Source organism: Cnephaeus nilssonii (genome assembly GCF_951640355.1).
Source record: "Cnephaeus nilssonii genome assembly, chromosome: 7".
Classification (NCBI taxonomy): domain Eukaryota; kingdom Metazoa; phylum Chordata; class Mammalia; order Chiroptera; family Vespertilionidae; genus Cnephaeus; species Cnephaeus nilssonii.
This window is the reverse complement of record NC_137078.1, coordinates 44067928-44088991: the sequence shown is the minus strand read 5'-3', so window position 1 is coordinate 44088991 and position 21064 is coordinate 44067928. Positions and strand designations below refer to the sequence as shown.

Below are 21064 nucleotides of genomic sequence, written 5' to 3'. Positions count from 1 at the left end.
ATCCTCGGGTGAGGATTAACAAAACAACAACAACAACAAAACCCACAAAAAAACCTTACTTTCAGGCTATTCAATTTGTGGTTGTATGTTTCTGTTCAGTCATAGTAACATTTTTATTGTAATTTTAATTATTAAATATGGAGAGTATACTGGTACGTTATGGTAAAACTTCTAATTAAAAGATGTAGTAGAATAATAGAGAAGTATTAGCTCTTTTTACTTCAAGTTAAAATCTAGTGTGACCCACAAAACCGAAATATTATAACATAAAGCAAATACGACTTTTGTACTCTTCCATAATGACGAGCAACCTAATGTCAGTTGAATTTTTTGTTTCATAGTACTAGTTGCTTGAGGAAAAAATGAACCAGTTCTCTTTTAGTATATCTCTTTAGCAAAAATATGCAACTAAATTATTGTGTCACACAAGTTTGATTTGTTTTGTTTTCCAGGTGCAACAATCGAACACAGTGTATAGTAGTTACTGGGTCAGATGTATTTCCTGATCCATGTCCTGGAACATACAAATATCTTGAAGTCCAGTATGAATGTGTCCCTTACAGTAAGTATGGAATTGATATGTTTCACTCTCTCCAGCATTCCTGGTTGATGCTGAAAGACTGACTACACACGTGAAAGAAGCATATGTTTATGGCCTACAAAACCATTATGCATGCAGAGCACTAACAGACTCGGGCCTCCAATTAGCTTCACGAAGTGTGGAAGGAAGCCATCGTGTCATGCTGGCCAAGTGTCTGTCTGTGTTCTTAAGTGTTTGGCTTTTAAGGCTAGTGTTTTTCCAGGAAACAAACTTGAATTAGCTATTCAGTAGGGCAGATAGGAATCTGTACTTTTGCCCGATACCAGTTGCTGACAAATTGGTTTGGCTCACGGTTTTGTAAAGAAGGAATTGACTTTGGTTTTAATTGTGAGCTACTTGAATGGTTACCTGCTGTCGTGGTAACTTCAGTGCCTGTGAAAACTATCATTGCAGTAGCTGAGGCCAGTGCTTCCTTCCCTTTTGGTTCGTTTGTCCTTAAGGGAGCATTTCTTGACCAGATTCAGTGATGAAATCTTAACACTAAACAACATAGGTATGACAAAATGGCACACACATTTCTATTTTTAATTTGGCCTAACATCCATTTATAGTGAGGTCCATAAAGGGATATTTAAAATTCCATTGCAAATGCCCTAAGTAAGAGTCAGCTAATGTTCTAATTCTGTACAGTTTTCCTCCAAACCTTAAAATTTATACTTATAAGTTGTATTCTGTACTTTCATTGTACATTTTAGACAACTAAAAAGTTTCAGTTTATTACCTAATTTTCATAAGCTAGTTTGTTTGAAAGTGTTCTTGTATTCATTACTTTTTAACTTGGAAAAAAAAAGTGTCATGTTGCCTCAATTCATAGGAATTTGAATTAAAAGTTTGTTAGCAGCAATTTTACTCATTTGAGATAATTTTGGTACACTTTCCTCTGGGGGAAAAAAAAATCATCGGATTCCAACTAAATAATGAAATTACTTTTTCCAGAAACTAGATCACTAGTTCTGACAGATTCCTACATCCAAACCATCAGTATTTCTATAACCAAATGGCCGAATTCTAATAGATGTACCATGTACCAATACAATAGCAATGCATTCTTACATTGTGTGAAGGCGCTGTCTCTCTCTTTTCTACCCACAGTTTTGATAAATTGGCTTTTTGTGGGGTATCAGTTAAAGGCCAAACACAGATGATCTTTTCTTTTCATTCCTGCTCTGTGCTCCTGTGTTACTGTGAAATGGATGCTTTTTATGTTTTCAGTATTTTCTATGCCATTTGTAGGATTGGAAGCCCACTGAGTGCACTGATCTTGATGTCATTTCTCCCGTGTGTAGTGTTGGTGGCTCACATACTCATTCTCCCGTGCCACTAGAGGAACATTGTATTCTTTTAAGCTAACCAAAATTTTGTTCCATAAAGTCACGTTCACTTGAATTTAGCATGGTTTCTGTCCTCACATTAGAAAAGGAATACAGCATCCATCCCCAAAGAGTGGAATCAGTCAGAGCTGCCAAGAATTGTTTCTTTCTGGAGCCTGTTCCCGTACCCTAGTCTGTAGACCAAGAACAATGTGAAGCAAATATTATTTTCAGACTGAAGTTATTTCTTGCGCTGTGTAAGAAAGGGAAAAGTGGATATCTTCTGGAACGTCTAACTTTCAAAATTTTACCTTTTCAGTTCTCCAGAAGTATTTTACGTTGTTCACTAAACTTGCCAATAGCTATCCTCAGAGAAGTATTGGTTCTTTTTAGTTTTTGTCCTTTAAATAAAACCCGGGAATTAATTTGCTGTTACCTTTCTAGAAGTTTGCACAAGGCAGAAATAAGTCTTTGGCTTTTTTTTAAACGATTTCTTGCTAAAGAATTGATGTAATTATAACTTCTGTATACCGTACAGTAGTGACACACTATCAACTGCATGATTTTTACTAATATGATAATATAAAGCAAAGGATCTTTTTAGATTGTTCTGATCTTAAGTAGGACCATGAATTTTCTTAATCTCTTTTCTCTGTTCCTCAGTTCTTTTGTTTCTTTGTAATTCTGTTCACTGTACCCATCCTTCACACTTGCTTTTTATTTTAAGCCTGTAACTTTAATTTTCTACTTGTTTTAGTAGTGTTTTTGTACTTGTACTATTTGCATAACCTTTACACTATACTTAGTCAGTAAAAATTGTCACCATTAGGTATTATTTATTATATGTTCCTTACCATCTTGCTTTATGACAGTTTTTATCCAGAGCAAATTCTCTAGGAGCTTACATATCCCATACTGTTTTCTCCTCTTTAAAAAGCTATTCAGAAAATTTTTCATGCTTTCTGAAAGTTCTATAATTAATTTACTCAACAGAATTTATTAGGAAACCTGTTAGTTTTATTTTGCATGTTTACAGACAGGCATATGTATTATATCTGACATATATTCCTTCCTAGATAATTTCTATGTCAAAAATATATGTACACAGGACATTCTTTATTCTTAACAGAAGTGTTAGTAATTGAATGTATTTTTTTTAAATAATTCATAAGGATCTTGTAGTATAAAAGAGAAAATCAGATTGGAAATTTATATTCTGTAGGCAGGATTTGGCATTGATTTTTGTGTTCTGTTTCAGATGATCACTAAATTATAAAAATGATATCATAATTTTAGCTACAAGTTTTATTTGATGAAGAAATAACCATTACTGTTAATTAAGTCATTATTAATGAGTAAACATGAGATTATTCAAAATGAAATAGTGTGTCACTTCAGTTACAGAGTATATAGGCGTTAGTTTGCTTGGGTAAAGTTCTTGTGTTCCATATCCATGTAGTCCTCCACTGATGTTAGTGGGCCATGTATTTATGTTTGTTTGGTCTATAGAATAGTAAACATATTATTATGAATTAATTCACACAGTCTCAAGACAAGTTGCATATATATTTGGCATGTGATGATGCTAATTAATGCAATTTCATTAATTTTATTGTGATTTTATATTATTCTGGGTTGAGGAATTTTAATGTACCAATTTGACATATACCTATGCTTTGGATTTTCATAAAAATTATAATGTAAGGACATTTGTTTTAAATACCATATCTTATTTGATTCGTTAATCACCAAAGGTTTTATTTAGTTATTTTTAATCTTTATCTTTGGATATTCTCAGTTTTCATCAGAATTATAAATTAGATACAACCTATGTCCATTTTATTTTTTTAATATAAATATATCAGTTAAATCACAAACAAAGCCTCCCTATTTAATATTTTGCTCAGTAACTGTACTGTCAGTTTAATTTATCCAATAATAAAACTCTTCCATTTTCAATTAATAGAAAACGAAATATACTTGCTACATCTTTTATTGAACTTGTTTTAAGTTCTATTTTAAGTATGTAACATATTTTAAAGTGTATTATTCCCATCCTTTATATGTAATAGACTTATTTGAGTAAAATCGTTTTCTAAAAGAATATAGCTGTATAAAAATATAGTCTGAACAGTCACAACACTAATGATTTCTCTTATCCTCATTTCCCCACCACGCCCTTCCGTTATTGATTCTAAGCAGGTATAATATTGTTCTTCACTGAGGAGTAATTTTAGGACTAGTGGTTTACAAAAAGTTTTTCATGTCAGTAACACTTAATTTCTTCTTTTTACCGGATGCAGTCAGAATTGCACATTATAGAGCAAGTATGTTTCCTGAAAGTAGTTAAATACACCAAGTTGGGCGGTAGCTTAATGTGGAAGGAGTACCCTATTTTTATGCCAAAAATATTAGTGTGATGTTTCTCCCTAAGGTATTTCAGGAGGTCAGTATTTAATCTTGAATTATTATAAATTTAAGAAATTAATCAAGTTAAGACATCTTAAGGAAATGTGCAACTACAGTATCTTGGAGTAATCAGTTTGGAGACACAGTCCTAGCACAGCCTAATGCATTTTAATCAGGGAAGAAGCAGCAGCAGAGACATTAATTTGGACACTTTATGAAATTCAGGCAACATACTTCAAATCCTACATAAAATCTAAAATAGTGCTTTATGGTTTGTAATTTATTAGAATACTATTTACCAATAAAGAGTGTCATGTAGTATCCTTCCTTAACTGCATAATCCATTTCTTTAAACTTCTTGGAGGGAGGATTTTTTTCGCATATCACTGTACTAATCAGGTTTGTTTTATGAAAGCATTTACCTTTTCTGGGGTCTGTGGAGTCAAGGTATTTGCTTTGAATGCTTGGTATGATTGTTGTTGCATGCGAGCTTGCTTTCTGTGTAAATTGATGATGGTAGACAATGTCATAATGAGCTAACCATAATTCTTTCTTCCTTTTTCTCCTTGCCTACTGTGCTTGCTTTTTCCTTGTATGTATTTTGCTTACTTTTTTTTTAAATAGTCTTAGTATTACAACTTGAGATATGTGTTATAGAGAATTTAATAAGAATTATATATTATGGAGTATATATAATTTTTATATTTAAATTTACTAATAATTAGTAGAAAAGAAATGCATTATCATACCCCACCCTTCAAAATCCCTATTGGGATAGAGATGGGGGAAATTTGTATGTTCCTGTAAAGGAGGCATTGTTTTTTTACTAGTATGGTTCAGATGGATATTTGTAGAAATAGAACAAAATAGAAAAACAGTTAAAACATGTACTGAGATGCATAATTATATATTTTGTGTTATATAAACATATTTGAAAAATGTTAAAATGTAGCAACATCTATATTCATTAAATTTGACCTAAGCTCCAAAATTGAGTTGTAATTTTTTATAACTATATTTTGCTGTTATTATGTTTAACATAATTTTAGTCAATGTAATTTGAATTACATGATAGTATAAATGGGGATGATACACCCATGCATGCATTTGTGTCTACAGCATACATATATAAAGTAAAACTTGATAAGAATGCTGAGTGACTTTGGAAAGGCAAGAGTATGTATACCATGCATTAGTGAAGAATTTCATTATTTATTCAGGTACACTAAGTGAAGCAACATGCCAACATATTTGTATTGCCTCCTTAATCTATTAAAATGATTGATCCATGTTTTTTTATGTAACTTTAGAATCTTTCTCCTGCTAGGTTTTCCTGTTGTGTATTTCTCTTTATCCAAAGTAGTGCAGCTCTTATTCTTCCTATATTTAGCGTCTATTACGAATTCAGTCTTAGACTAATAGTCAATTTATTTTAATCTTTTTTCTTTTTTCCTTGCACTCTTTTTATTTTTCTTCCGATGCTTAAAATAGAAGTGGAGCAAAAAGGTAAATAACGTATACAGTCTGAACCCCAGCTCCCTGTTATGTGCCTTATGGATGTTACCTCCTCCCTTCCCTTCCCCTGCAACACTCCTGACATTAAAGTAATCAGCAGGACCTCATAAATACACCTCCTAAAGAAGTCGACTATTAGCAATGAGATTATGTGACTGCTAAATCTGGTGATGGAATAAAAATTCTGAAGTCGGCGAGGGGGATCTGTCCTTTTTCACCCTTTATCTCTTTTTTCTGACACCCTTGGATATTTTATTATTAAAGTGTCATCTTGCCTGGTTTCCAGAACCCTCTCCATAGCATGCCATGGTTACAGGGTATCCTGGTTGCTTCATCACTGCTTTCCTTGTATTTACTTTTCTCTGCTCCTAATTGCATTTTCCAAATATTTATGTTTCTTCAATCGAAGCTCCTTTGTTTTCAGTCTAACTTCTGTAAAAGTTCTAAACAAGCCTTCACATTGGGTTTTTTTGTTCTATTTTGTTTATTTGGGTCTTTTGCTTTGGGGTTTTGGGATCTCATAAGTGGTCCTGGGAAGGGGAGGGTACAAAGTTTGGATTAAAATAAAGTATTTTGTACACTGTTGTGCACTAAAGCTTCAAGTTTTAAAGCATAAATTACCATATTGTCAAATAAAAACACATAGCAAAAATGTAAATGCTCCGCTCAGTTATCAATGGTCTTAAACTTAGCTTCATATGCGTGAAAATAAGCCCCAGCCACTCTGTGTGCTGTTGCATTGATTATGGGAACTTGAGGAAAGAAGGGCGGTACTATTTTTTAAGGATACACTTTGGAAAAATAGAATGTTAATTAAATGATTTTTTTTTCTCTTTTGATTTATAATCCTTAAAATTTGTGTTTACCTGTGTAATTTTTTTAACTTGGCTTAATTCTTGTCTTTTCTATGTGACTGCTAGTTTTTGTGTGCCCTGGGACCTTGAAAGCAATTGTGGACTCACCATCTATATATGAAGCTGAGCAAAAGGCAGGTGCTTGGTGCAAGGACCCTCTTCAGGCTGCAGATAAAATTTATTTCATGCCCTGGACTCCCTATCGTACCGATACTTTAATAGAATATGCTTCTATAGAAGATTTCCAAAACAGTCGCCAGACAACAACATACAAACTTCCAAATCGAGTAGATGGTACTGGATTTGTGGTATATGATGGTGCTGTCTTCTTTAACAAAGAAAGAACGAGGAATATTGTGAAATTTGATTTGAGGACTAGAATAAAGAGTGGAGAGGCCATAATTAACTATGCCAACTACCATGATACCTCACCGTATAGATGGGGAGGAAAGACTGATATCGACCTAGCAGTTGATGAAAATGGCTTATGGGTCATTTATGCCACTGAACAGAACAATGGAATGATAGTTATTAGCCAACTGAATCCATACACTCTTCGATTTGAAGCAACGTGGGAGACTGTGTATGACAAACGTGCTGCATCGAATGCTTTTATGATCTGCGGAGTCCTCTACGTGGTCAGGTCAGTTTATCAAGACAATGAGAGTGAAACAGGCAAGAACACCATTGATTACATCTACAATACCCGATTAAACCGAGGAGAATATGTGGATGTCCCCTTCCCCAACCAGTACCAGTATATCGCTGCAGTGGATTACAATCCTAGAGATAACCAACTCTACGTGTGGAACAATAACTTCATTTTACGATATTCTCTGGAGTTTGGTCCACCTGATCCTGCCCAAGGTAAGAAGGTTTGCTTGCTCACATAGATGTCTTTTGTGAACAGTGTATTTGTAAAAGACTTTTTAATTTTCCCCCTGTTTATTTTCTCCCCTTTTTCATAGTTAAAGCACAAAGGATAATGTAGCATTTCATGTTACCTCATAGTATGTACATTTTAGTTTTATTTTAGTCCATTCCCCCTCTATATCCCCCCCCCCACCGCCCCCAAATTTCTTCACTTAAATGTTGGCTTCAGAAAATTGTAGCCTCATTGGGCACTGCTAAAAATACAATACCAGCTACAAACAAACCTGTTAGCTTTGTTTTTTTCCTCCCTGACTTCTGAATTGATTACAATCTATGTGCAGACCTTTTAACTTCTTGGCGCCAGTGGGTAAGGAGAATAAGTGTTAGGAAGTCCCAGGAGAATTGCGAGGCTTGATGTACAACTCTAGGCATAAGTGAGTGTTTTGAAGTCTGCTCTCTGTGCAGGAGAGGGAGTCATCCAATAGCTTCCTAGATCATGTAAAAATTACCCATTTTTATTTCCTGGTAAATTAGTAATGGTTTTAAGTCAATATTTCTGTGACTTCAACTGTCACCGTGGACAAAAAAAAAATTACATGATTCCAGGTGATATTTTATAAAGATGTTATCTGCTAGGATTTTTGTGTGTTGTCTTCAGGTAACTTTGTGGAGGTTCATTACTTCAAGAAGTAATAATGCTAAATCTTGGGAAATATACTTTAGTTTATCAAGTGAATTTAATTCTGTAGGAGACAATTTTTTTTAGGTTGAATTAAATGAATATTTTATTAAAACAAGATTAACTCATTCTCACATAAAAGTTATAGAGCTTGCACTAATTATGAGTCTTCTATTTGAACAATATTTGTGTATTAAAGTTCTGAATTAATGTTTCAGTTTACTGAGTTAATTGGAATTCTCACATTATTGAGTAACTTCAAAATTTTAGGAGCCAGACTGTTCTTTGGAGTGATTAAATCAAACTCTTCAAGGTGGAACAGAAATTAATATTGTTTTTCTTCTATTAAAGCAGTACACATCCACATACTTAAATATAACTATAGGTTTCCCACATAGTTTAGGATATACTAAGTTCTAAATATTGTTATGGTATCAGAACCTCAAAAACAGAAGTCATAGCCTTTTATGGTTTAACTTTTTGTTGTTGTTGTTGTATATTCTTTTTATTATTATATGCTAATATACACATAACATTACACACATAGTCCTTACTCTTTCAAAACTGATTCATCAACATGATTCATGATATAGAGTGGCTGGTGGTGTTTGTTAAAGCCCAAGTTCCTGATTCCTGGTAGAAACACCAACTTGAGATCCAGTCCTACATTTAATTTATATTTTTAACTTCAGCAGTGCTGGTTCAGAGAATTTGTGTACATGCAAGTGATTTGTAGGAAAAAGATTAATAACTTTAAGGCTTTGTTTGTTAGTTTAGGAAAGTCAGACATCATATCCTACATAATAAAAGGCTAATAAGCAAATCGACGGAATGGTGGACCAACAGGTCACTATGATGTGCACTGACCACCAGGGGACATACGCTCAATGCAGGAGTTGCCCCCTGGTGGTCAGTGTGCTCCCACAGGGGGAGTGCTGCTCAGCCAGAAGCCGGGCTCACAGCTGGTGAGCACAGTGGTGGTGGTGGGAGCCTCTCTTGCCTCCACGGCAGAGCTAAGGACCCCACAGGGGATGTCCAACTGCCGGCTTAGGCCCAGGGAGCAGGCCTAAGTTGGCAGGCGGACATCTCCCAAGGGGTCCCAGACTGTGAGAGGGTGCAGGCTAGGCTGAGGGACCCCCTCCCCCTGCTCCCCAGTGCACGAATGTCCTGCACCGGGCCTCTAGTTAAATATAAGGTTTGCTGAGAATCAGTTTTTCAAATACCAGTTTGAATGAGACATCAGTTAATTGTGAGAAGGTGTCTTTTGTACTAGAAGGTAAGATTTGCATCACAGTGCTTTGAAATCTGTATCAAATGGCTGTCTGATTCAATGATTGTTGGAACTGGGACAAGAAATATTCCTTACAGGCTATTTGCTATTATACTTACAGTAACAGACTGATGCAAATAGTTATGCAGAATGGCAGGGGCCACCCAACACATTAGCTCACATTATAAATGGAATACAAGCTATTATGGCAAAGGTTCTTATGAGCACAGTATGCCTGAATTATTACGTGTCCTGTGATCTCTCAATTCCTTCACCAGTGTTTTTAGTTATTTATTTCTTCTTTTTTCGCAGTTGAATTTCTGTACATGCAACAAAAATTTTGAATAGTATCAGTGTTATGTGTATATTAGCATATAATAATAAAAAGAATATACAACAACAACAACAAAATTTGTGATGTGATTTTTGTTCATGAGAGCAAAAACGACATTGACTTAGTACAAGGCCCCTTTTTCTCTGATTCACCTATGTCTAGAATTTTTTGGCTTAAAGTGATAGCAGTAATGACTGTTGTTACATGCTCTACAATGAAATCTTCATTTTCCCCCCTAAAAGCTAGGACCACGCTTCCCCTTTATCCTATAGGTTTGTAAAAGGCAAAAGTCAGGAATTGACAAAGTCTGACATTGTACTGATACTTGTGGTAACCTTTTCTGTAATCTGTACTACCCTCAGAGCTGTTCCATTTGTGTTGGGTGGTAGTAAATCTCTTCTCTCCATTAGCAAAATAAGAAAGAAAATAATTTCTTAAAAATGTAAATTCATCATGAGGCAACACCTGAAGGATTGTTAATAGAGACTAATTGCCCCGTGTACTTGTCACGAAAAATACTCCGTGAATACAAAATGAGTAATATCATTTTTACATGTGGCTTGTATTCTAGTGAATATTTTGATCCATTTCAGATGAAAAGGTCTGATAATTTAGATGCTTTTTAGAAAGAGCAGTTACCAGCGTTGAAAATGAGAAGCTTAGACACATTTGGTAACTGTGTTCCTACAACTGTGTTTTGTTGTCCAAAATAGCCATTCTTAAATATTCCCAGAAAGTCAAAATTCATATTGGCCCTTTAAAAAAACCCTTAGTCGTAAAAAGTTTTATCTGACCTACATTTTTCTTGCTGCTGTTTGAATCACATTCTGTTAGTCTCTTTCCTTATAATTTATCTTTATATGCTTTTAGAGAGCCTCCAGTCTCTCTCATCCAAGATGTGTGCTGATAGCTGGATGGGGCCTTGCAGAACTGTTCTGGCCCATAAATTTAGGTCAAACCAATAAGCCACTGTCAGCTTTCCAGAAGCAAGATCCGAGAAACGGATGGGACAGAGCAATGAGAGATCAGGTCTTTGCCTGTCATACAAAGCAGTGATTGACTGGCTTGGCTGAAATTCAGTCTTAGGTACTGGATTTGCCACGATGTATGTCACCAAGGCATACATTGTGCTGTAAAATTATTCATTCCTTTCATTTTTCATTGTGGACTGCTTCATAGTGTATTAGCTTCAGTACTTTTTCCCATTTATAAATCCAAGCTCTTTTGTTTCTCACAGTACACGTGTATTATTTCTTTGCCGTGATCATGGTTTTTAAATAAATCTTTCCTCTTTTTCTTTTCTTTGAGTTTTAGCTTTCTGTGATCTCTGCATAGTTCATTTGCTCCATTTACCTAAACTAGGTCTGTTTTTCCTTTCACATTCCTCCTCCCTAAAGTGGGCTTAGGAAAAAAACCCATTTCACTCTTACTTTAACTCTTTTCTGTTTCTTAATCTGAATTGCTCTATATTTACATAATCTGACTGCAAATTTGATATCCTAAATGTTATCAAAAAATATTGTGTCTTGGGTTTTGACAGCTCTTGAATAATTACTCTAATTATGAAGTACGACACTTCAATAATATGAGGGGAAATTTTTATCAAGAGAGTTAGGTTTATTATTTTTTTAGGAACTGTTTAGCATAAAATGCATATTTCTTGAAACATCTTCCCACTGAAAATGAATGCTCTCAAATAAAGATGCCCGCTGTTTTTAAACATTAAATAGGGTAAATTTAATGAATACATACATAGTTTTGCCTTACCAAGCTATAGACTCACGCTAGCTGGAGTTCCTTCAGTGAATCATGGGTTAGTTCTTGGACCTAGATGATGGAAATGCTTCCCTTCACTTAAATGGGTATTGTCCTTAAATCTTTTCATGCAGGAAAAAAGCCAGTAATAAATAGCAAGTCCTTAGAAGACACCATCGTAGTAAATCGAACCATTCTATCTGTGCTTGTCAAAATCTTCATGGGTTCCTATTAAATAGGTTTATTAGCATTTTATTAGCACCGTTTCTAGTTCTCTGTACTCACATGATAACAGTAGGCAGAATGCTACATCAGTTCTTCTAGGGGCTTGATAAGGCATCCTAATAACTGGGATGAAGCTCTGTATAGTAGGGTTTGGATTAGGTAGATGGGTTTGAATAGGTTTCTGCAGCAGCGGCTGGGCATGAAGTTTGCCTTGTTTTCTGCTATCATTTGTAGGCTAATCTAGAGCTTTGAATCACTTGCCATATGAATTCCAGTATGAAACTTTGTAGTCTATTGCTCCAGTATCTTATACTATCCTCCCCACATATTTTCTTCTTTTAGAGATTTCCACAGAACACAGTGTCAGGTACATGCTCCAAAATAAGGGCAGATGCCATGCTTTTCCAGTGTCTGTGAAAATCTTTTACCTAGAAAAGTAAGATCATGACATTTAAGGGTATGGACAAGTGACCTTCTCTATGTTTAACCTTCTCTATGGCTCAGTTTCCACATCTTTAAAAGGAAGATAATCTTAGTCCTACTTCATTGGGATTGTGGTACAGATTATCTAAGGCAGTGGTCGGCAAACTACGGCTCGCGAGCCACATGCGGCTCTTTGGCCCCTTGAGTGTGGCTCTTCCACAAAATACCACGTGCGGGCGAGCACGTACAGTGCAATTGAAACTTCGTGGCCCACGCGCAGAAGTCGGTTTTCGGCTCTCAAAAGAAATTTCAACCGTTGTACTGTTGATATTTGGCTCTGTTGACTAATGAGTTTGCTGACCACTGATCTAAGGTGATCTGATGATCCTTGAAGGCTGATTAGCATAGTGTCTGGTACATAAATGCTGAATAAGTGTAAGCTTTTATCATTATCTGATGCCCTGTCTTCACCTATGGAAAGAAATATTAATCTTTAGAAATGCCTCAGCATTTCTAACTTCAACCTTACAAAAAATTGCTTTCCTTGAAGTTGCTAAACTTTGTCCTTGAAAAATCCCAGAAATTCTAGTAGTCCTCCAAAAAGGTTTAATTTTGTCACTTAAAGTTTACTTTCATGTTTATTTTCACGATGTCCCAATATTTAAGTGATTTGCCTTTGATAATGTGCTGATTCCCTTTGAACTTCTTTTGATGAACAAAAAGTGAAAAGGTAGGAAAATTATCAAAAGACACATGGAAACAGGATATAGAATGTTGTGTGAAATTGTATACATTTTAATAGAGGTCATTTTATTACCTGCCTTCACTCGGATATTATGAATCTTTCAGATCACTAATTGTAGTATTGTTGATGCATATTTCAGTGGTGAAATATGCCTTAATTAGTATAGTGTTGAGGGGTACATACGATGGTGTAGCATGAAACCACTTTATTCTGCCCTGTTCTCTTTTTGCTCCGATTCTCCACTCCCCTTTAAAATTGGATCCAGCAGCAGTCATTTGACACTTCTGCAAGAGATCGTGATGCTTTTGACAAATGTTAATTGAGAAAGCACTGAAAGCCTGGCTGCATTGTAATCAAAAGGAAATTACAGAGGTTTAACAAGATGTCAGGCAAGTGCTTTGCAGAAAGAGATGGACGGGTTTGAATAGGTTTCTGCCGCTGCTGATGTTTGACTAATGTACACAGGCATCTCTCATGGTCAGTACATTATGCCCTGGAAACAAAACATATGTTTAAAGAAGTTTGTCTTGTTATAGAAGGAAAAAAAAAAGGTACAGAAAGGGTGTAGTGAACTTCTTGGTAACAAGAAATTTGTCCCTACTAAAGGTCTAGAAACAAGTGTTTCTGATAAATTTAGCATACTCTGTCCATAATGTCAGAATTGTATAAACAACTATTTCTTGACCAGAGCTTAAAATACTAAACAGAGTAATAATAAGTTTTCTAATAAGTTTTAATGTTCTAGTTTGTTTCTTATGTATAGATAAAGCATAAGTTAATTTTTATAAGATTACTTGAAAAAATAGTTATTTTTAATTTGCTGTACTCTTTACAATTTAAATTTAAGCATTATCTTAAAACCTTATCAGAGCCAGTAACTATAAATGTTGACAAAATTTTAGTGTGATCACCTAATAGATTTCAAAAGATAGTATTAAAGTTTTACTGACAGACTTTTTATTGTTGTTTAACTCATTTAAATGGTAGTTAATGAAGGACACATAAGCTCCCTTAATTGTTTAACCTACTGGGTTTCACAGTCTGAAAGTAATGCTGGAAGTCAAAAATAACCTTTTAAAAACTTCTTTGTAAATTATTACTTTTAAATGTGTAATTGTTGTTCCTTTGACATTTGGTTTTGCATTAGGCATGAATTGATCTAACCTGTTATCTTGATGAGAGATTTCATTTCTCTTGCCAGAACTAGTTGTTTTTTCATACCTATGTTTTCAAAAGTAAAGAAACTAAAGCCTTGGATGTTTCCTTACTAAAACAGCACCCACATACCAAACTTACCTTCTGTTTGGGTCTGATCAGGCATGCTCAAAAATCTCTCAAGCAAGATTGGCTGCTGGGTAGAAAGATGTCACAGTATTTATATTCCTGCAAGGTGCAAAGTGGGTGACTAAATGTTCTGTTGTCCTCTTTATATGCAATTGGTCAGACTTTTGTTGATACTTTGAATTTGATTGTTTATAGAGTATGGATTTATACAAAAAAAGAATTTTTCTAAGTTATTTAGTAGTGACAGAACATTTGCTTTGTACTTTGACACTTTACATAAAACTGTCCATTTCCTGTTACAAGATTTATGATGAAATTATACTTAAACTATATTGTCAAATATTTCATTGAGAAGTAAACCTAACACAATTAGAGTCATACAGTAAAATCTATGGTAAGGCCTAAACTGCCTCCACTTAGCCAACAATATGAATAAATTGGAATAATTGAAAAGGTTTATTTTTCTTCCCTACTACTGATGTCTCAATAATGCTCATCTTGTTGTTCTTGGGGTAGTAGGATGGGTGGGCTTTTGTATGTGCATGCACGCACACCTGTGTGCCTGTATGTGAGTGTGTGTGTTTGAGATTAACATGCTCATCTTTTTTCCATAGTGCCTACCACAGCTGTGACAATAACTTCTTCAGCTGAGCTGTTCAAAACCACAGTATCAACCACAAGCACTACTTCACAGAAAGGCCCCATGAGCACAACTGTAGCTGGATCCCAGGAAGGAAGCAAAGGGACAAAACCACCTCCAGCAGTTTCTACAACCAAAATTCCTCCTGTAACAAATATTTTTCCCCTGCCAGAGAGATTCTGCGAAGCATTAGAAGCCAGGGGGATATGGTGGCCTCAGACACACAGGGGAGCGATGGTTGAACGGCCATGTCCCAAGGGAACAAGAGGTATTTCCTGTAAAATATTATGGATACATTTAAAATTTTACTTTAGGTAGATTCTGAATCACACTGAAGTGATTTTTACTTGAGGAAGGATATATTTACAGTAGCAAACATTATTCTTCTTGTTACTTTAGTAATACAGCATCTGTAGACAACTGCAAAAAGAAAAAAAAAAAATCACTGCAGGTCAGATCCTTAATTACCTCTCCCTCTTAAAGTTTTAGGTCAAGCCTGAGATCTTTGCCCATGGATTCTAGTGTGCATTCCTTACAGCTGTCTTTTTCATTACAAGTATCATTTTGGATGAGTCCCAAGAAAATCAAGGGCCTTTTTGTTGGAAATGTCTGATATTTCTATGCTGACTTTATGTTTACTGTTTATAGTCCGCATTTTACCCTACTTTTTTTTTTGTCAATTATTGTCAACTCCTTCCATTAGCATTTATTCAGAATTTAGCACGCAGGGTAGGATCATCATAGCTGATTTCCCAAATGCAAGCAGAAAAATGGTTTCAATTTCACTGTTGTTTTCTACATCTGCTGTAGGAACTGCCTCGTATCTCTGCATGGCTTCCACTGGAACATGGAACCCTAAGGGCCCTGATCTTAGCAACTGTACCTCACACTGGGTGAATCAGCTGGCTCAGAAGGTTGGTTGGAACCTTTTAATATGATACATATTGGTGATTAAGGGCTTTAACTTCTAACATAAATAACTTAGCTTTGTATGTTAAAACCAGCTTCATGACTCTTTGTTCAGTATAAAAGTAAAAAAAAATTATGCATAGTTCTGTCTGTAAACTATTTATTCAAAGTTACATATGTTTTGAGGCATGCTGTTTTCTTTGTTAAGCTTTTTAATGAGTACATACTTGCTTAATTTCAATCATATTTAGTTAGTTCTGCTCCTTTTGATGTTTGTAAGACAAATAGTGCATTGGCCTAATAAATCAAATATCATTATGTTTGCAACTGAATCCACAGAATGCAAGCAGATGTTTATATCACAGATGATTATGATAGAATGAGTAAAAATATTTACAGTGGGATATAAGTAAAAAGATTTTACATTATAGTGGAATACAGTGACATTTTAGTTTCTCCTTTCCCATCTACCTTTGTGAAGTGCAAGCAGTAGATAATAACCCTCAGTGCCCTACTGATTACATTCTGATTTAAATTTCTGGATCATTGGGATAAATACATTATTTTGAAATAGCTGTTTAAAATGGTTGCAGTGAAATGAGAGAGCTATCTGAAAACTTTTACAAAGGATTTCTGGTTTTCTTCCCCTACCCCCACCCCCCTTACCCCCCACTCCAACCTCCCTCCTTTTGTTTCTTTTAAATGTCTGGTAAGAATTTCTTTTGTGTGTTGAGGATCTAAGAACCTTTCATCATCTGAAATAAAGAGAACGTTATTGGTCTCAATTAGTTGCAGATTTTGACACATTTGTAAGTAAGTTTTTCACCACAACAAAGATACTCAGGAGAAGAACAAGAAGCCACAAACAGTACAAGAAATCTTACTGAGATACTATAAATTGGCATTTCAGATTAGAAGTGGAGAAAACGCTGCTAGTCTTGCCAATGAACTGGCTAAACATACCAAAGGGCCGGTGTTTGCTGGGGATGTGAGTTCTTCAGTGAGATTGATGGAGCAGTTGGTGGACATTCTTGATGCACAGCTGCAGGAACTGAAACCTAGCGAAAAAGATTCAGCTGGACGGAGTTATAACAAGGTAAGTAGGCATTTTCTGTTTTATTCAGCTGGGCTTTGTGTACGGCAGCTCTGGATTCTAATAGCAGTTGGCTGCCAAACCTCTGGCCCCTTGGACATATACTTAAAAACGAAACTTCTCATTGGGTTCGTGTCCCAAGAAAGAATTGACAGTTGAGAAAGGAGCAGTAACAACAACAATAAAAAGTTAATTATCTGAGGGGTGACCTTAGCTGTTGGCAAACGTCGCCTGCCTGTCTCTGGTTAGTAGTCCCACCTGAGAATGCATTTAGTGCGCTTGGAGAGATTCTGTGCAGAGACTGTGTTCTAGAACACATACTTTGTATACTCTCGGGGTTGCAATCTAATTGTGACAGGAAGATGAATGTTAGCCACTGAAATACTGTTCTTAATGGCAGGTTTTGGAAGAAGAACAAGTTTTCCCTTTCTAGGAGTAAAGTGTAATAGTACTATTAATTTTTCATACTATGCCAAAAATGTAATGGTTATTTTAACCATACTATAAAATAAGTGTTTCGATGAGATTCATACGAATCCACAATCTGTGGCTAACGTGGTTTTATAGGGTGAAAAAAAAATAGTCATTTTTTTTTCCTTTTGACCACATATTTTGTCTCTAGTTTTATCAGGATACTTTGGATTAGTGTACTTAGTAACTTACAGTTTAAACCTGTAAGTGCACAATTTTGGCAGTCAGCGCAGACCCATGGAATCCAGAGGTCTCAGGTGCCAATAAAATCTGAGCTCAGGAGCACCAGCTAAATTTTTGAGGATTTCTTCTTTCCTCGTTTTCAACAGTTAAAATCTAACCTCTGATTTTCTTTTCTTTTACTAAAAAGCTCCAAAAACGAGAGAAGACATGCAGGGCTTATCTTAAGGTATCTCTCCTGTGCTGTCACCCTGCTTTCTCCCTCCTCCAGCTACCTGCCACGCTTTATCATCTTGCTGCATGATCCAGTGTATTTCAGTCTTTGATAATTATATAATGTGCCCCATATCAGCTGTACAAATGTTGGCTTTTCATAGGTATATTACTCTCAGAATAAGCAAATCATTTTTTTAATAATTTTTCCAGTTCATCCAAATGTACAAGAATTTTAATGAAATACCCTCTGAATTGGAAACTAATTATAGTCTCCTTGTTTTTGATTGTCATCTCTGTGGATTAAGAAAACAACTTGCGTAGTAACACAGCTATGATATAGTCTTGGCAGTTTATCCTATCAAAGACTGTATAGTCATAATGTATGTGCATGAAAAAGTCACTGCTTTCTTATCTGTGGTATACTCTTCAATAAAATAGGCTTTGTCCTGAAATTTTTCGGGGTCATTTCTAGAACCAGGTTGATACCGGGAAGGGTTACTAGAAATGAAATATGAATAATGTGACTGTGCTATCGATATGTGTTGTATGTTGGTTTTTCTCAGGCTGATCTGAACAGAAAGCCACCGTTTGGCTGAGAATCCTTGTCTGTTCCAGCCAGTTTTTCTCCCGGGTAAATCCAAGTAATAGGAAACATGCTGAGTGAGGCTAACAGTAGAATTATGCCATGCTAGTTCTGTGTGATAGGTCAAAATAGTAATACCATATTGCATTTTTGTTTCATTCTGAATTTTAAATGTTCTCTTTTGAGGGGGAGTTACTTTCTAATCTTGCTCATCTAAGGACCATATCACTAATAAATCAAACCTAATTCTTATATATGTGACAACAAAACAAAGAACTTACAAGTTTTTTCAGAGGTTATTTGAAGCTGTGGCTTCTATTTTTTGGCAAGGTCTAGAAAAAAAAGAATGGCATCCCACTAGTTACTAATAGACATTGTGGGATCTTCAAACTTTATAAGAAAAGGTGGTGGGAAAGTTTGTTTTTAGGTAGTAATATTCTGAAAGTCCCTCTTTAGCCTTTTTAATGGGGACAAAGAAATAACTGCTAAAGAGTATAGAATTTGTCATACTGAAGTTTCAGTTCACTTTAAAGGTATTAGTTAATGTGTGAAATGTAATAATTGGGATGTTGCCCAGGACATACATTTCAGTGGGAAGAAAATAGCTTTTTTTCTTCGGCAGGGAGAGACTACTTCAGGAATATGATTAGACTAATGATCATTTTGATTCCATGAGAAAAGTATTAATGGTAATAAATAAGGAGTGTTTCAGATTCATAAAGCCATGCCATCAGTGTATACATAGTAAATTTCAGCATGATCTTAATTTCTGGCCAGTGTCATTTTCAGCAGGTCACAAATGACCTTTCTCTGTTCAGATAAGACTAATAAAACACCTTAAATTACCAGTCAGAAGCTGACTTACACTATGAAAATGAAGCGGTTTCCTGCTTTGTGGCAGAGGATTTATTTGTAACTTAGATTAGTAGAGGCTTCAGTCTGTATTTCTGGTGACTAATGAATCTGGCCTCAGCAGACCAATTTCTGTTCCACTCTAGTTAATGGCTGCAGCAGTATCAATGTGAGCATTTTGAGTATTCTATCTCCCATTAGAGAAAGAAAAAAGCCTTTGACGTCCCTTGGAAGTATCTTCACCTGCCAGGAAGGTTGTGGTGGCTCACAAGGCAGACAGAACGAGGATATTAAGATGGATTAAGCTAATTAATCTTGCTCTGACAGTAGCCTCAAACAACATTTCCCCCTGCTCATTTTAAGATAGCACCTCAAACTAGCAATTTTTGGTGGTGTTCTTTGTACAATCTATGTTCTTTTCCCATCTGTGATTGCCAGTAGATCAAAACAGTTTAGATATGGCCTAATGACACATTAGGACTGGGTAAATAGGGTAGAATAAATAAACAGTGATTTCAGCTATCCGAGCCATAGTTAGTGTAGCGCTACAGAAACTATCAGTACAATAGCCCGCCTTCAGTTGCTTAACTTGACTGGGTTATATTTTTATTTAATGCTATTTTGCGTAACAATAAGTGAAACCTACATACGTAAATATTTACAACTTGATGCTTATGAAGGATTTATTCTGCCTTTCTGTTTCCATTATATTATTAGTATATAGGCTTTACATATTTTGATTGCTTTATTGATTCCTTTCAAAACACATCCTTGTTTATGAATTTAGGTATACTCTCAAGTGTTTTTTTTAGCTGGACAGGGAATTAGAAGAGTGAATTATGTTCACAGATAATTTACAGATTTCGAAATCATCTTGTTTTTTTTTTTTGTCCCAATGGTAACAAACAGATATTATTAAAAGGCACAGTTTTAGTTATTAAATTTGAGTTCATGTTCCAAAAAATAATGTCTTACTTTCCAAACATAACTATTAGGCTACTCCAGAGGCATCAGTGTTTGCTCTTTAGAACATTCCAGCCTTGAGGTTATAAGTAGGAGTGGCTATGCATGTAAGAGGAATACCTCAGGTTAAGAGCTGACTCTGGCTGTATTTCTTTTCAACAACTGAGATGATTAGATAAACAGAAAAGCCATCTTTTTTACACATCCTCTTTATAATCAAATAGTAGTCTACTAATCCTCAGCCATTCCTACTCTGAAATAGTCAGATATGTTACAAGTTGACCAGATATATGTTGTCCAGGTGTTCTTCCGTCTTGAAATCAGAGTAAATCATCATGACAGATAAATATTACAATTGTCACTAGTCAGTGATTGAAAATCACCTTGGTACTACAAGCAGTCAAAACGAATGATGGTTTTCTAACGGATGCAGGCAATTGTTGACACAGTGGACAACCTTCTGAAACCTGAAGCTTTGGAATCGTGGAAGCACATGAATTCTTCCGAACAAGCGCATACTGCAACGATGTTACTGGATACGTTGGAAGAAGGGGCTTTTGTCCTGGCTGATAATCTGGTAGAACCAACCAGAGTCTCAATGCCCACAGAAAATATTGGTAAGTGAACCTGCTGTCAGGCTTAATCTTTGATTTAGAAGATAGATGTTTAAGATAATGATGTTTCCATTCTGAATCTGTTATTTCCCAGTGGTCAGCGTCTCTTCTGTGGAAATACTTTCATCTGTTAACAAGAGATATTATTGATCACATTTCATAAACTTAATTCAGAAGCCAGCACCTTTCCTGTATCTTTTAAAAGTTGGTGTCGTGTGTGTGTGTGTGTGTGTGTGTGTTGTTTTTATTGCCCACTGAAAAATCAT

The 21064-nt window shown here is 35.4% G+C and overlaps 1 protein-coding gene across 11 annotated transcripts in view; it reads left to right on the top strand.

Annotated features, from left to right (window-relative positions):
• The window catches only part of ADGRL2 (adhesion G protein-coupled receptor L2), a 211471-nt gene that overhangs the window by 155729 nt on the left and 34678 nt on the right, over positions 1-21064 (top strand). For 8 of the 11 annotated variants that reach the window (XM_079777921.1, XM_079777924.1, XM_079777923.1 and 5 more), the window contains exons 4-10: positions 453-562; positions 6756-7556; positions 14892-15185; positions 15728-15831; positions 16737-16922; positions 17761-17799; positions 20618-20801. In XM_079777921.1, coding sequence (XP_079634047.1) covers positions 453-562; positions 6756-7556; positions 14892-15185; positions 15728-15831; positions 16737-16922; positions 17761-17799; positions 20618-20801 — 1718 coding nt within the window. The remainder of the gene's footprint in view (positions 1-452; positions 563-6755; positions 7557-14891; positions 15186-15727; positions 15832-16736; positions 16923-17760; positions 17800-20617; positions 20802-21064) is intronic. The other 3 variants (XM_079777925.1, XM_079777928.1, XM_079777929.1) reach the window with 1 other exon arrangement.